Source organism: Salmo salar, chromosome ssa22, assembly GCF_905237065.1.
Source record: "Salmo salar chromosome ssa22, Ssal_v3.1, whole genome shotgun sequence".
Classification (NCBI taxonomy): domain Eukaryota; kingdom Metazoa; phylum Chordata; class Actinopteri; order Salmoniformes; family Salmonidae; genus Salmo; species Salmo salar.
In genome coordinates, this window is record NC_059463.1 from 32,547,049 (window position 1) to 32,564,023 (window position 16,975).

At 44.7% G+C, this 16,975-nt stretch overlaps 1 protein-coding gene across 1 annotated transcript; it reads left to right on the forward strand.

The window, feature by feature from the left end:
• Window positions 1–272: 272 nt before the first annotated feature.
• On the forward strand, window positions 273–8,293 carry LOC106583142 (formylglycine-generating enzyme-like). Its single transcript, XM_045705308.1, is given in 8 exon segments — window positions 273–353; window positions 506–588; window positions 2,654–2,709; window positions 2,712–2,764; window positions 3,834–3,947; window positions 6,542–6,644; window positions 6,725–6,795; window positions 8,013–8,293. Coding segments are annotated over 8 exon segments (666 nt in total). The 3' UTR covers window positions 8,118–8,293.
• The last annotated feature ends 8,682 nt before the right edge of the window (window positions 8,294–16,975 follow it).

The following is a 16,975-nucleotide window of genomic DNA, read 5'->3' on the forward strand; positions in this document are numbered from 1 at the left end:
TGTTACTTGAACTCTGTGAAGCATTTATTTGGGCTGCAATCTGAGGTGCAGTTAACTCTAATATCCTCTGCAGCAGAGGTAAATCTGGGTCTTCCTTTCCTGGTGCGGTCCTCATGAGTGCCAGTTCCATCAAAGCGTTTGATGGTTTTTGCGACTGCAGTTGAAGAAACGTTCAAAGTTCTTGAAATGTTCCGGATTGACTGACCTTCATGTCTTAAAGTAAGGATGGGCTGTTGTTTCTCTTTGCTTATTTGAGCTGTTCTTGACATAATATGTACATCACTAGTGGGGGCCGGGGAGAGGAGAGTGTGTCAGAGGTGGAGACTAAGCATAAACACTGCTCGCTTAGGAATGTAACACTTTCCCCTTTTGTACTAAAGTAGTGTTTGTGTGTAGAAGCATGCACGTTTGCGTGGTGCACACTCGGACTGACCACCAAGACATCAGTTCCTACCGAGTTGTGCTCCAGTCATAGCAGCTGATGTTGTGACCTCCTTGTTGTCAGGTGGCTGCTGACCCCTGGTGGTTGCCAGTCAGAGGGGCAGACTGGAGGCACCCTGAGGGTCTCGACTCCAGCATCACTAACAGGTAGGAGTTACAGCTCTACATCACAGACAGGTAGGAGCTAGGATCATCCTAATCAGAATGAATAGAATCCAATATCAAGTCAAGTCCTGTCTCAACTCCTACCTGTGATGTAATGTCTCTACACTGGATCATCCTAATGAGATCCAATGTCACCCTGTCACTACATTTTTCTTTCTGTGCTCTATGTCACAGACAGGTAGAGGTCTGCTGATAAACAGGATTCTTATGGCTCAGTTGGTTTGAGTTGTATTGATTCCTGCTTGGGCCAAATGTTCTGAACAGTGCCTTCAGAAAGTATTCATACCCCTTGACTTATTCCACATTTTGTTGTGCTACAGCCTGAAATGTGTTTTTATTAAATTGTCATTTTTTTCTCACCCATCTACACACATTACCCCATAATGACAAAGGGAAAATGTAACAAAAAAAAACTGGGCAAATGTATTACATTTAATACAGGAATATCTTTTTTAATTATTTTTTTTACATTTTTATTATTTATTATAAAAAACACAAGGAAGGGGAAACAAAGTATTAGAACATGAAGGACAAATAATACAGCATCAAGACACTATCAAACATGTATCAGTCTTTCCACAACAGAGCCATCCTTATGTGTGAGGGTGCGTGTGCATGATAGTGATATAAAATATATGTCATAGTTTCCTTTTTCATGATCACAATCTTGTGAAGCCCGAACCCTCCAATATCCCCCCCACAGTTCCCCAATAGCTGTCCATCAACCATTCGGGACCCCTCCCAGAGTCCCCCCCCCGGGGGAAAAAAATACAATTCATTCCATTCCCCACCCCCAAGAACCCCCCAATGCACCAACAACCAAGAGAATGAACTAAAGAGAAAAAAGGAAAAGACAGAAGAAAACAACAAACAACAATGCAAAAGAAATAAAACAAAATAATACATTTAAAACAAAGGACATCAAGGACAACTGAAATCATAACAGCAATGCCTACTTTATATGTTTGTGTGCATGTCTGGCACTATTACATATATGTGTGTGTTCTTGTATGTGTTTATTTGAATAAGAGTGTGTACATGCATGTGTACAAACACCTGCACGGCATCAGCCTCAGGCAAACTGGCATTAGATGTAAAAACACTGCCACTTAGTGTCATTCAAATGTACTTTTATTATGTTTCATTTAGATTTTTCTTCACCTTTATCTTTTGACCATCATTCTCTCTCTCACACAGAAATACAGAAATATCTAACTTACATAAGTATTCACACCCCTAAGTCAATACATGTTAGAATTACCTTTGGCAGCGATTTCAGGTGTGAGTCTTTCTGGGTAAGCCTCTAAGAGCTTTGCACACCTGGATTGTACAATATTTGCCGATATTTTTTATTTTTAAATGTGTCAAGTTGATTGTTGAACATTGCTAGACATCCATTTTCAAGACTTGCAATAGATTTTCAATATCGTCGTGGTAAGCAAATCCAATGTATATTTGGCATTGTGTTTTAGGTTATTGTCCTGCAGAAAGGTGAATTTGTCTCCCAGTGTCTGTTGGAAAGCAGACTGAACCAGGGTTTCCTCTCGGGTTTTGCCTGTGTCTAGCACCATTTTATTTTTTATCCTAAATAAACTCCCTAGTCTTTGCTGATGACAAGCATACCCATAACATGAAAATATGAAGAGTGGTACTCAGTGATGTGTTTTGTTGGATTTGCCCCCAAAACACTTTGTATTCAGTACATAAAACTCCTTTCTTGACACATTTTTTTGCAGTTTTACTTTAGTGCCTTATTCCAAACAGGATGCGTGTTTTGGAATATTTGTTATTCTGTACAGGCTTCCTTCTTTTTACTCTGTCATTTAGGTTGGTATTGTGGAGTAACTATGTCGTTGATCATTCTCAGTTTTCTCCTATCACAGCCTTAACGGTTTTAAAGTCACCATTGGCCTCATGGTGAAATTCAGGCTGTAACACAACAAAATGTGGAAAAAGTCAAGGCGTGTGAATACTTTCTGAAGGCACTGTATATTGCTAAAGGACCGTATGTTATTATTATTAACCATAAACCTGGTTGTGTGTACAGGCTGGACCATCCTGTGCTGCATGTGTCATGGGGGGAGGGTCTGGCCTACTGCTCCTGGACCCACAAGAGACTGAGTGGGAGTATGCCTGCAGAGGTGGCCTACAGCACAGGTAGTGTAGTGGTGTGTGTGTATGTTTAAGGGAACCACTCATATTAATATGTCATTTAAGGGGAACTACTGCTTCAACAAAGACCTTATCTATTGTTAGGGAATATGCCAGTATTATATTTTATATATTAAAAAATATATATGTATTTAACCTTTATTTAACTAGGCAAGTCAGTTAAGAACAAATTCTTATTTACAATGACGGCCTACCGGGGAACAGTGGGTTAACTGCCTTGTTCAGGGGCAGACCGACAGCTTTTTACCTTGTCAGCTATGGGATTCGGTTACTGGCCCAACGCTCTAACCACTAGGCTACCTGCCGCTCCATATATGTGTACAAAGCATTAGGATCATCTTCCTAATAATGAGTTGCAACCCCCTTTGCAATCAGAACATCCTCAATTCGTCGAGGCATGGACTCTACAAGGTGTCGACTCTACATGTTGACTCCAATGCTTCCCACAGTTGTGTCCTTTGGGTGGTGGACCATTCTTGATACACACAGGAAACTGTTGAGCGTGAAAAACCCAGCAGCTTTTCTTGACACACTCAAACCGGTGTGCCTGGCACCTACTACCATACCCCGTTCAAAGGCACTTGTATATTTTGTCTTGCCCATTCACCCTCTGAATGGCACACATACCCAATCCATGTCTCAATTGTCTCAAGGCTTAAAAATCCTTCTATAACCTGTCTCCTCCCCTTCATCTACACTGATTGAAGTCGATTTAACAAGTGACATCAGTAAGGGATAATAGCTTTCACCTGGATTCACCTATGTCACGGAAAGAGCAGGTGTTCCTAATGTTTTGTATACTCCATAGATAGATAGATAGATAGATAGATAGATAGATAGATAGATAGATAGATAGATAGATAGATAGATAGATAGATAGATAGATAGATAGATAGATAGATAGATAGATAGATAGATAGATAGATAGATAGATAGATAGATAGATAGATAGATAGATAGATAGATAGATAGACACTACTTTATACTGGACACATTTCATCCTTGCATAGTTCTAGTAGTGCCTATCCTTTATCCACTACCCTGATCCTATTTTCCTGTATTTCATGGGGAACAAACTCAACCCTAAAGGCCAGCACTACACCTACCTCTGGCAAGGAGATTTCCTCACACACAACTCTGGAGAGGATGAGTACGCCAACATTTCACCAGTAAGAGAGGGGGAGAGACACAGTGAAAATGTGAACGAATGAGACTGAAATACAGTATAGAACATTTTTCTAAATAAAGGGCTCATGGGAGTCTTTTCCCTCCCATGTTAGGGAGGCACGGTGGCTCTTACCCACAGTCCATTTTGTTGAAAAAGTTGATCTTGAATTCAGCCACTACTTACTAACAGGAACTGGCATGTCGTTGGAGATTAGACCCAATATCAAGAGTTCACAATAATGTCACACCACCAGATCACATCTGCTATAGATATACATTTACATTGTAGTCATTTAGCAGACCTTTCGGTTACTGGCCCAACGCTCTTAACCGCTAGGCTACCTGCAGCCCTGAATAACATTTAGATAACATTAACAAACTGCATAGTAATAGTGAAATGATACTGTCAGACTTCAATGGCTGCTGAGATTGATGATGTCCATTCTTTTACAGGTCTTTTGGTGTCACACTTCCTATGACGTATATATTCTGAAAATGCAATGTTTCCATACATGCACAAAAACATACTGTGACCATGTCTGGGGAAGAAGTTTGTTATTCTAAGATGTTCATATACACTGAGTGTACAAAACATTAGGTACACCTGCTCTTTCCATGACATAGACAGACCAGGTGAAAGCTATGATCCATTATTGATGTCACCTGTTAAATCTACCTCAGTCAGTGTAGATGAAGGGGAGCAGACAGGTTATAGAAGGATTTTTAAGCCTTGAGACATGGCAAGAACAAAGGTTCAAGTGCCTTTGAACAGGGTATGGTAGTAGGTGTCAGGCGCACCGGTTTTAGTGTGTCAAGAACTGCAATGCTGCTGGGTTTTTCAAGCTCAACAGTTTCCTGTTGGTTGCAAGAATGGTCCACCACCCAAAGAACATCCAGCCAACTTGACACAACTGTGGGAAGCATTGGAGTCAACATGGGCCAGCATCCATGTGAAACGCTTTCGACACCTTGTAGAGTCCATTCCCGACGAATTGAGGCTGTTCTGAGGACAACAGGGGGTGCAATACAATATTAGGAAGGTGCTCCTAATGTCTTGTACACTCAGTGTATGTGGTGTTTAATTATCTATAGATCTATTTAATGTGCTTCCCATACCCATGCAAAGGTTGCAATGCCATTCCGATAATGTGTGTCTGCAAAGGGACTCCTTTTTGGTGTTGTCTGTGCCTAACAATGTTTGTACTATGTTGTGCTGCTGCCATGTTGTGTTGCTACCATGTTTGTGTTGTTGTGGTGTTGTCTTATGTCTCTCTTTATGGAGTGTTGTGGTGTCTCTCTTGTCGTGATGTGTGTTTTGTCCTACTTGTTTTTAAAATGTATTTTTATCCCAGCCCTCGCCCCCACAGGAGGCCTTTTGCCTCTTGTTATGCCATCATTCTAAATAAGAATTTGTTCTTTTTTGACTTGCCTAGTTAATTAAAGGTTAAATAAAAAAGTTGCTAGGCTATCTTCCACTGTATACTGAGCTGTTAGCCCCGCCTCCTCGAAGAAGCAACTGGTGACGCAACCAGTCTGCCCACGAGCTCTGGTTGCCTTGGTGATGTGATGGCCAGCATGCAAAACGAGTCCTGAGCACAGAGCTGGAATTGTTTCATCTGAAGGAGTCTTGTGAAGGAGGAAAGGACTTCATTTAAATAGCTTTTATGAATCTAAAACACATGGTGGCCTTGTTTGAATTGTTATTTACTTTTAATACTTATACTTGAGTAATAAAGCAATTATACGAGAGGGCGTGGTTTACGGTTATTTATTTTTCCAGGGCTGTGCTGCAGTTGTAGGTATGAGGCATATCTGATCTATCCAGTTGTTGGATCAGTGAGTAGTACTTCCAGGGAGCATGAAACTAAAGGTGCATTTAGAAAAACATTCAAAACAGGGCCTTAGATTCAATTGCTTTAATATACATGCAAATGTCTGCTTTTCATTTTCTCTCTCTACCACTCCAGTCCTACTATTACAGGTACAGGTGTGCAGCACGTAGTCAGAACACCCCTGATAGCTCTGCCTCTAACCTAGGGTTCCACTGTGTCTCCCGGGAGCCACCTAGCTAGAAATCGTAACATACGTTTGCAAATTCGTAACATATTGTATGTTTTTCAAATTTGTACCAGAATTCGGGGCTGTAGTGGAGCTGGCCGAGAGTTTCAAGTTTCTTGGTATCCACATCACCAACAAACTATCATGGTCCAAACACACCAAGACAGTTGTGAAGAGAACACAACAACACATTTTCTAGGTTAAAGAAGACAGGTTAAATAAGGATTGTTAAGCTTTGAGACAATTGAGACATGGATTGTGTACATGTGCCATTCAGAGAGTGAATTGGCAAGACAAAAGAGTGATGTGAATTCAAATAGGGTATGGCAGTAGGTGCCATGGTCACTGGTTAGTGTCAAGAATTGCAACTCTGCTGGGTTTTTCCCGCTCAACAGTTTCCTGTGTGTATCAAGAATGGTCCAATACCCAAACAAAGGGAATCCAGCCAACTTGACACAACTGTGGGAAGCATTGAAGTGAACTCCTTTTTGGTGTAGAATATATAAGTATCCATTTCATAGCTCTCTCTTTCCTGCAGGTGATGTCATTTCCTGCTAACGGCTATGGCCTGTACAACATGGTGGGGAATGCATGTGAGTGGACATCTGACTGGTGGACTGTTCACCACACTAAGGACGATAATACACAAACACATTTATTTTATGTGGCACTCATATCTGTGAGGATTTCCTCTTCTTTATGTTCTGATATTTTCTCTCCTCTCTTTTACAGACAGGACCACCATCAGGCAGAGACCGGGTGAAGAAAGGAGGCTCCTACATGTGCCATAAGGTAACCAAGACAACCATTAACTAAAGGGTTATAACTATACCACGGCCAATACTGACGCAGATGTGTAGTGTCAGAATAGCAGTGAACACCAAGGAAAGGCAGTGCTTTAGCTCAGTGCAGTGTAGTCCAGTACAGTGGGTCTGTGTGTGGGTGGTTCAGAGACCAGCTAGGCTCTGGTGTGTATTTGACTTCTATGCCCATGTAGACTAGCCTGACTCAGCTACCAAAGCTAGAGGGAGAGTCTTTCATCTTGACTAACACAATGTATTGTTGTAATTGGTAATGCAAGGGAGCTGCAAAAAACACTCAAACTGGACAGTTTTATCTCCATCTGTACATTCAAAGACTCAATCATGGACACTCTTACTGAAACTTGTGGCTGCTTCGTGTGATGTATTGTTGTCTCTACCTTTTTGCCCTTCCTGCTGTTGTCTGTGCCTAACAATGTTTGTACTATGTTGTGCTGCTGCCATGTTGTGTTGCTACCATGTTTGTGTTGTTGTTGTGTTGTCTTATGTCTCTCTTTATGGAGTGTTGTGGTGTCTCTCTTGTCGTGATGTGTGTTTTGTCCTACTTGTTTTTAAAATGTATTTTTATCCCAGCCTCCGTCCCCACAGGAGGCCTTTTGCCTCTTGTTATGCCATCATTCTAAATAAGAATTTGTTCTTTTTTGACTTGCCTAGTTAATTAAAGGTTAAATAAAAAAGTTGCTAGGCTATCTTCCACTGTATACTGAGCTGTTAGCCCCGCCTCCTCGAAGAAGCAACTGGTGACGCAACCAGTCTGCCCACGAGCTCTGGTTGCCTTGGTGATGTGATGGCCAGCATGCAAAACGAGTCCTGAGCACAGAGCTGGAATTGTTTCATCTGAAGGAGTCTTGTGAAGGAGGAAAGGACTTCATTTAAATAGCTTTTATGAATCTAAAACACATGGTGGCCTTGTTTGAATTGTTATTTACTTTTAATACTTATACTTGAGTAATAAAGCAATTATACGAGAGGGCGTGGTTTACGGTTATTTATTTTTCCAGGGCTGTGCTGCAGTTGTAGGTACGAGGCATATCTGATCTATCCAGTTGTTGGATCAGTGAGTAGTACTTCCAGGGAGCATGAAACTAAAGGTGCATTTAGAAAAACATTCAAAACAGGGCCTTAGATTCAATTGCTTTAATATACATGCAAATGTCTGCTTTTCATTTTCTCTCTCTACCACTCCAGTCCTACTGTTACAGGTACAGGTGTGCAGCACGTAGTCAGAACACCCCTGATAGCTCTGCCTCTAACCTAGGGTTCCACTGTGTCTCCCGGGAGCCACCTAGCTAGAAATCGTAACATACGTTTGCAAATTCGTAACATATTGTATGTTTTTCAAATTTGTACCAGAATTCGGGGTTGTAGTGGAGCTGGCCGAGAGTTTCAAGTTTCTTGGTATCCACATCACCAACAAACTATCATGGTCCAAACACACCAAGACAGTCGTGACTTGGGTAACTGTAGTCTTTGACTATTTTTTGGGCTTTCCTCTGACACAGCCTATTATACGACAACACCTTTTCCCCCTCAGGAGACTGAAAAGATTTGGCATGGGTCCTCAGATCCTCATAAAGTTCTACAGCTGCATCATCGAGAGCATCCTGACCGGTTTCATCACCGCTTGTTATGGCAACTGCTCGGCATCCGACCGTAAGGCGCTACAGAGTGTAGTGCTTATGGCCCAGTACATCACTGGGGCCAAGCTTCCTGCCATCCAGGATCTATATAATAGGCTGTGTCAGAGGAAAGCCCAAAAAATTGTCAAAGACTACAGTTACCCAAGTCATAGACTGTTCTCTCTGCTACCGCACGGCAAGCGGTACCCCAAATCTAGGACCAAAAGGCTCCTTAACAGCTTCTACCCCCAAGCCATAAGACTGCTGATCAATTCATATTTACATTGACCCCCCCCCCATTTGTTTTGCACACTGCTGCTACGCGCTATTTATTATCTATGCATAGTCACTTCACCCCTACCTACATGTACAAATTACCTCAACTAACCTGTACCCCCGCACATTGACTTGGTACGTACCCCCTGTATATAGCCTCGTTATTGTTATTTTATTGTGTTACTTTAGTTTATTTGGTAAATACTTTAACTATTTCTGAACTGCACTGTTGGTTAAGGGCTTGTAAGCCTTTCATGGTAAGGTCTACACTTGTTGTATTCGGCGCATTTGACAAATAAAGTTTGATTTGAACTAATGAATCATTGTGGAATCTGAAAATACATATCCCGAAAGCATAATTGTGTACTATGTGCAGATGCTAACAGAAAGAAACGAAGTGGCTAGCTAGCTAAGTGTGTCATTGTAGCAATGTATTTATATATAAAAAATCTGATATCTTAAAAGTTTAGTTAATTTTCATTCTATTGTCGATGCAATAGGCCATCATTGATTTTGGCCCAATAGGCCTGACATTACCTCTTTCAAGGAGCTTTCCGTGTTGATAGGGTTATTTTGCCTAAAACCCTTCGGCCTATATATGAAAAAACAAAAAACAACTCTGCATCCCTGCCAAACCTGGCAAGAGTGGCCCAAAGGATGCTTAGCATCCCCAGTGGCTCTCTGCAGGCACTGAGAGGGTATTCTCTGCTGTGGCCAGGTCTTCAGGAACCATTGCTTGAGCCTAAAGCCACAGACTCTGGCCAAACTCGTGTTTCTAAAAGTTAATTCAAAGGCACTGTAGACTGAGCCTAATAAGGCAATTTGTTTCATTTTTATTTAATTCTTAGTCACAGCCTATACGCGCAATTTATAGACTATAATGATTTAATAGAACAAAATGTTGTTCTTTGGGATAGGGGGCGGTATTTTGATGTCCGGATGAAAAGCATGCCCAAAGTAAACTGCCTGCTACTCAGGCCCAGAAGCTAGGATATGCATATAATTGGTAGATTTGGATAGAAAACACTCTAAAGTTTCTAAAACTGTTAACATTATGTCTGTGAGTATAACAGACCTTATTTGGCAGGCGAAACCCCGAGGACAAACCATCCAGGATTTTTGTTTTTTGAGTTCACTGTGTTTTCAATTAGCTTTTTATGGTAAACTAAATTTATGAGGGACCTGGTTGCAGTTCCTATGGCTTCCACTAGATGTCAACAGTCTTTAGAAATTGGTTGATGTTTTTCCTTTGAGAAATGAAGTACAGCTATTCAGAATGAGAGTCAAGCCAAGTAGCCTCTTTTGTTTGGGGCACGCAACCTGTAGCTCGCTCCACTTTGATTTTATCCGCTATTGAGCACAGTATATTCTGTCTTAAAGTTGATCGATTATTTACGTTTTAGTATACCTAAGGATGGATTAGGAAAGTTGTTTGAAATGTTTGGACAAAGTTTACAGGTAACTTATTAGATAATTTGTAGTCATGTTGGGCGAGTTGGAACCGGTGTTTTTCTGAATCAAACGCGCCAAATAAATGGACATTTTGGGGATATAAAAAAGGAGTTTATCGAACAAAAGGACCATTTGTGATGTTTCTGGGACATATTGGAGTGCCAACAGAAGAAGATCTTCAAAGGTAAGGCATGAATTATATCGTTATTTCTGACTTTTGTGTCGCCACCTGCCTGGTTGAAAATGATTGTTATGCATTTGTATGGTGGGGTGCTGTCCTCAGATAATTGCATGGTTTGCTTTCGCTGTAAAGCCTTTTTGAAATCTGACACCGTGGCTGGATTACCAAGAAGTTAAGCTTTATTTTGACATATTGCATGTGTATTTTCAAGAATGTTAAATATTTACAATTCTGTAGCTTGAATTTGGCACCCTGCACTTTCACTGGATGTTGGTCAGGTGGGACGCTACCGTCCCACCTAGCCTAGAGAGGTTTTAACCCTTTAACCTAACTCCTAACCTTAACCCGTAACCCTAACCCCTAGCCTAGCTAATATTAGCCACTTAGCCAACATTAGCCACAGCAAATTCGTAACATATAAGTTTGGCAAATTCATAACATATTGTAGCGACCCGCACAGACAGCTGTGTGTTATGTGTTATGCTGTTCGTTGGTTATGTTGTACTTACCAGTCCCCAGTGTTCGTTGGGTCCAACATGTCAGTCAACCTGCTATCTGCCAACCACAGGAATGCCTGGAATGTTCTGGTGTCAGGCATCCTGGTGGTTGGTGAAGGGGTGTGGGGTGGGGGGGTTAGCTAGCTGACTACCGTGGCTAGCTAATGTTACGTGGAGAACGGGGGTTGAAAATGCTTCAAGGGAATCCGAAAGTGAAGGTAGAGGTAGGGGACGATTATGGCGAATGCATAGACGTCAGAGGATCTGGCCGAGGAGATCGCCAGGGCATTGGAGCACAGAGGCCGCTTGAGGGTGACCGCTAGAATGATGGCGGCTGAAATGGGCATGAGTGCTTCATCGACTGTGCTTCGCGCGGATTCTGGTGGGCGGACCGAAGGGGTGACGTCGATGCTGCATGACGAGGAGGCTGGGGCTCAGGATGTAAACAAACATGGCGGTGCCCAGTCCCCGATTGCGTCCGTATCTGTTAAAACCCCAAGCGCTCCGGTAAGGCGGATTTGGAAGCTTTTCATGCTCAGTATGAACTGTTAGCTCATTTTGGGGGGTGGTCGAATGAAGATAGGGCACTGCAGTTGACTTTGTGCCTCACGGGTGATGCTCTGTCCTGTTTGATATTGATTACCCGCTAGGACAGATGTGATTATGGAGCTTTAGCACGAGCATTGAGGTGACGCTTTAGACAATGTGTACACCCCGGCTGCTGCACTCCGAACTGAGTAATAGACGGACGCAGGCAGCCTATAGAGCCTCTACGGGTGCTAGCTAATGACATTGAGAGCCTCTCTCGGCGGGCATATGCTCACATGCACCCCTCCGTGCAGAGCGAGCTAGCACAGGACCAGTTCATACAAGCGCTCTCTCCTATGAAGCTGCGCATACAGACTCAGCTGGCTCACCCTGAGTCATTGCAGGTAGCCTGGGAGATGGCTTTGGAGAGGGAGCTCGTGTGGGCTTCAGCTTTGGTTGGGGTGCAGGAAGACACACCTGCTGTGCAGGCTGGGGGCAGAGCAGCCCAGAGCCGGAAAAGCCTGTATGGGTGGCTGAAATGAATGAACTAGTTCGTGCTGTGTCGCTATAGGTTGCATGCAACACACACCCTGGTCCCATGGTCTGCTGGGGGTGTGGCCAGCAGACCATGAGACATGCTCCACGTCCCCCAGAAGCAGACGAGTGCAAGCAGATGGAGCCTGTTGTGGTGGGCCGGACCTGTATTGGGGACATTTGTCATGTCCCTGTCACTGTGGAGGGGATGCCCTGCTCTGCCCTGGTGGACACTGGGTCCACAGTAGCCCTGGTGAGGCCGGATATTATGCCAGGTTGGACTCAGTTTTAGCCCACAACTGTGAAGCTCCGCACAGTCACAGGTGAGCTGGCACCCATGAAAGGGAAGGGAATAATGACTGACAGTAGGGGGCAGAACTGTGAGTCATCCTGTGTGGGTGGCGGCTGTGCAGGACCCTTGTATCCTGGGGTTGGACATTCTTAGGAGCACAGGCTGCCAGTTAGACCTAAATGGGGGCACACTGAGCTTCCAGGTAGAGCCGGCAGTCACCATGGCCCCCCCTAATGTCACATTCACACAACCCAACAACCCCCTAATCCATCAGTTAAAGCAGCAGAGATTCACGGCTGTGTGTGACTTTTCCCCAGCCCCTCTGTCACCTACAGCTGTGTTACATTCCCCCAGCTACCTCCACGACACATCCCTCCATGAGCCCGGGCCACGCCCCCCAGCCACCCCAGATGGGAGAAGAGAGGACACTGTCTGCAGTGAGGGAGTTATGGGAGAGGACTGTGTTGGTCTTGACACCGAGCAGCAGGAGTGTTTTTGAATTCAGAGACAGCTTTGCGCTGAGTGAGGAAGAGGTGGGTCAGACTCATCTGGTGCAGCATTAGATCAACACAGGTGATGCTCGGGCCCATCAAGATGCGTCCCCGCCATATCCCGCTGGCATGCCAGGAGGCAGCAGACAAGGCAGTGTTGGAGATGCAGCAGGCAGACTTCATCGAGCCCTCAGACAGCCCCTGGGCGGCACCAGTCGTCATGGTTATTTAAGGGGGGCAAGCTGACGTTCTGTGCGGACTACAGGTGGCTGAATGAGGTAACCAGGAAGGACTCATACCCCATACCACGTATCGATGAGTCGCTGGACCTGGTTAGGGGTCCTCCTGGTTCTCCTCACTAGACCTCCGTAGTGGCTACTGGCAGGTGCCCCTCTTCCCAGAGGACAGAGCCAAAACTGTGTTCTACACTAACGGAGCACACTGACAGTTCAAGGTCAAGCAAACGCTCCAGTTACTTTTGAGCTTTTGATGAACAGGGTGCTGGATGGCATCCCCCGACAGGAGTGTCTGGTATACCTCAGCAACATTCTGGCCCATGGCACCTCCTTCCAGTCAGCCCTGGGGGCACGACGGCGTGTGCTGGAGAGGGTGGCTACTGCAGGCCTGAAACTCCACCCCGAGAAATGCCACTTCATGAGGAGAGAGGTGTCCTTCTTGTGGGGGCGGAGGGTATTAGCATTACGGAGGACAAAGTGGGGGCTGTCAGAGACTGACCCACCCCCACCAACCAGCATCAGCTGAAGAGCTTTCTGGGCCTGGCCTCCTACTACAGGAGGTTTGTATGCGGCTTCTCAAGTGTCGCTGCTCCCTTGAACTGCCTGCTGACGAAGAACAAGGCCTTCACTTGGACAGTGGAGTGTGAGGAGGCCTTCAACACCCTCAAACATGCACTGATCGAGGCCCCTGTGATCGCCCCCCCCTGACCTCACCTTGCCCTTTATCCTGGACACAGCAGCAAGCAATGTGGGCATGGGTGGGGTGCTGGCCCAGGTGGGGCCAGAGGGGGAGAGAGTGTTGGCATACTTCAGCAAAAACATTCAACAAACATGAGCGCCGCTACTGTGTCACCCGGCGGGAGCTCCTTGCTGTTGTGGCTTCCATCAAACACTTCAAGTACTACCTGGGTGGCCTGCCCTTTACTGTAAGGACTGACCACTCTGCTCTCCAGTGGCTCATGTCTTTCAAAGAGCCAGAGGGGCAGGTTGCACGCTGGTTGGACGAGCTTCAGCCGTACACAGTGGTGCACAGGGCAGTGGTGCACAGGGCAGTGGTGCACAGGGCAGGGGCACACCTCTGGGGAGAGGAGCACCTGCCAGTTGCCACTGCAGAGGTCTAGTGAGGAGAACCAGGACCACCCCCTAACCAGGTCCAGCGACTCATCGATGCGTGGTATCGGGTATGAGTCCTTCCTGGTTACCTCATTCAGCCGCCTGTAATCCACACGGGACATGGCGTTGCTGCCGCTGTGAGCGGACACAGGGCCGAGAGAGAGAGCTGTGTGCAGAGAAGGGGGTCTGGCCACAGTGTGTCAGGCGAGCGGGCCTGTCTGCTGTGAGCTGCAGACTGTCAACATGGCTGAATGGGGGCAGCAGCAGGGACGGGACACAGACCTACAGCCAGTACTACAGTGGGTAGAGGCGCAGCTGAGGCCACCATGGGAAGAGGTGGCAGCGCTCTCACTCACGACCAAAGGGTTGTGGTCAAAGATTGAGAGACTGTGCTGGCTGATGGCGTGCTACAGCGGGCATGGAACGAGCCAGCTACAGGAGAGGAGAGGTGGCAGGTGGTGGTCCTAAAAGCACTGCAGGAGGTTGTGCTCCAGAGCACTCATAGAGGGGTGGGGACTGCACACTTTGGGGTCACAAAAACCCTCCGCCGCCTCCGTCAGGGCTTTTACTGGGGGCAGCACAAGAGGGATGTGGAAGACTTTTGCCGCGCTGTGACAACTGCACAGCGAGAAAGGGCCCTCCAGGCCGTTCTCATGCTCAGCTCCAACAGTTCCCAGTGGGGGCTCCCATGGAGAGGGTGGGAGTGGATGTAGTTGGGCTTTTCCCCACCACAGACAGTGGAAACCGTTGGGTGCTCACGGCCATGGACTCTTCCACAAAATGGCCCGAGGCCTATGCTCTGCCTGACCAGGAGGCAGAGACCATTGTCGACACCCTGACAGCGGGGATGTTCAGTAGGTTTGGAACTGCAGAGTCCATCCACAGTGACCAAGGCAGAAACGTTGAATCCCATGTGTTTTCCACCATGTGAGAGGCTGGGTATGCACAAGACCTACTCCTCTCCATCCGCACTACTCCTGTGTAGCGACCCGCACAGACAGCTGTGTGTTATGTGTTATGCTGTCCGTTGGTTGGGTTACCACTGAGACTGATTGCACAATGTCCACCAAAGGCAAGCTGTTAGCTGGGCCAAATATATTTTCCCCTTATGTCTGTGCCTGGGCTTCTTTGGTGGACATTGCCGCAATCAGTCAGTGGTAACCAGGTAAGGCACGTCATGATTGGCAGGTGGTTGCGCCAGACAACACGGCCCATCTGAGCTGTCACCAACCAACCAGTGTAGTGTATGCTGTTCTATGAAAACATGATCTGATTGGTTAGAATAAACAGGTCCCACCTACCAGAGCTCCTACTACAAATCTGTTTTTTTCATGTTTACAACTCATTACAACTCATCAATTACATGTATGAGAATGTTTACAACTCATTACAACTCATCAATTACATGTTTGAAAATGTTTACAACTCATTACAACTCATCAATTACATGTTTGAAAATGTTTACAACTCATTACAACTCATCAATTATTTGTTTGAAAATGTTTACAACTCATTACAACTCATCAATTACATATTTGAGAATGTTTACAACTCATTACAACTCATCAATTACATGTTTGAAAATGTTTACAACTCATTACAACTCATCAATTACATGTTTGAAAATGTTTACAACTCATTACAACTCATCAATTACATGTTTGAAAATGTTTACAACTCATTACAACTCATCAATTACATGTTTGAGAATGTTTACAACTCATTACAACTCATCAATTACATGTTTGAGAATGTTTACAACTCATTACAACTCATCAATTACATGTTTGAGAATGTTTACAACTCATTACAACTCATCAATTACATGTTTGAGAATGTTTACAACTCATTACAACTCATCAATTACATGTTTGAGAATGTTTACAACTCATTACAACTCATCAATTGCATGTTTGAGAATGTCTCAGCCTCCAGTATTTATGCTGCAGTAGTTTATGTGTCGGGGGGCTAGGGTCAGTCTGTTACATCTGGAGTATTTCTCTTGTCTTATCCGGTGTCCTGTGTGTATTTAAATATGCTCTCTCTAATTCTCTCTTTCTCTCTTTCTGTCTTTCTCTCGGAGGACCTGAGCCCTAGGACCATGCCTCAGGACTACCTGGTATGATGACTCCTTGCTGTCCCCAGTCCACCTGGCCGTGCTGCTGCTCCAGTTTCAACTGTTCTGCCTGCGGCTATGGAACCCTGACCTGTTCACCGGACGTGCTTGTTGCACCCTCGACAACTACTATGATTATTATTATTTGACCATGCTGGTCATTTATGAACATTTTAACATTTTAACATTTTGACCATGTTCTGTTATAATATCCACCCTGCACAGCCAGAAGAGGACTGGCCACCCCTCATAGCCTGGTTCCTCTCTAGGTTTCTTCCTAGGTTTTTGGCCTTTCTAGGGAGTTTTTCCTAGGGAGTTTTTCCTAGCCACCGTGCTTCTTTCACATGCTTTGCTTGCTGTTTGGGGTTTTAGGCTGGGTTTCTGTACAGCACTTTGAGAATATCAGCTGATGTACGAAGGGCTATATAAAAATAAATTTGATTTGAAATTTGATTTACAACTCATTACAACTCATCAATTACATGTTTGAGAATGTTTACAACTCATTACAACTCATCAATTACATGTTTGAGAATGTTTACAACTCATTACAACTCATAATTTACATGTTTGAGAATGTTTACAACTCATTACAACTCATCAATTACATGTTTGAGAATGTTTACAACTACAGATTATTTTTTTCATGTTCACGGTTACGCACTTGCAAATTGTGTTTACAACTACAAATCTATTCTACACGCTCAAATCATTATGGGAATGATTTAACTTAATAACAAATCTAGTAAAATGATGCCTTTGCAGCATGAATAGAGGATACTTCATGTATGAGCCGGTCCACGGGGGATACGAGTG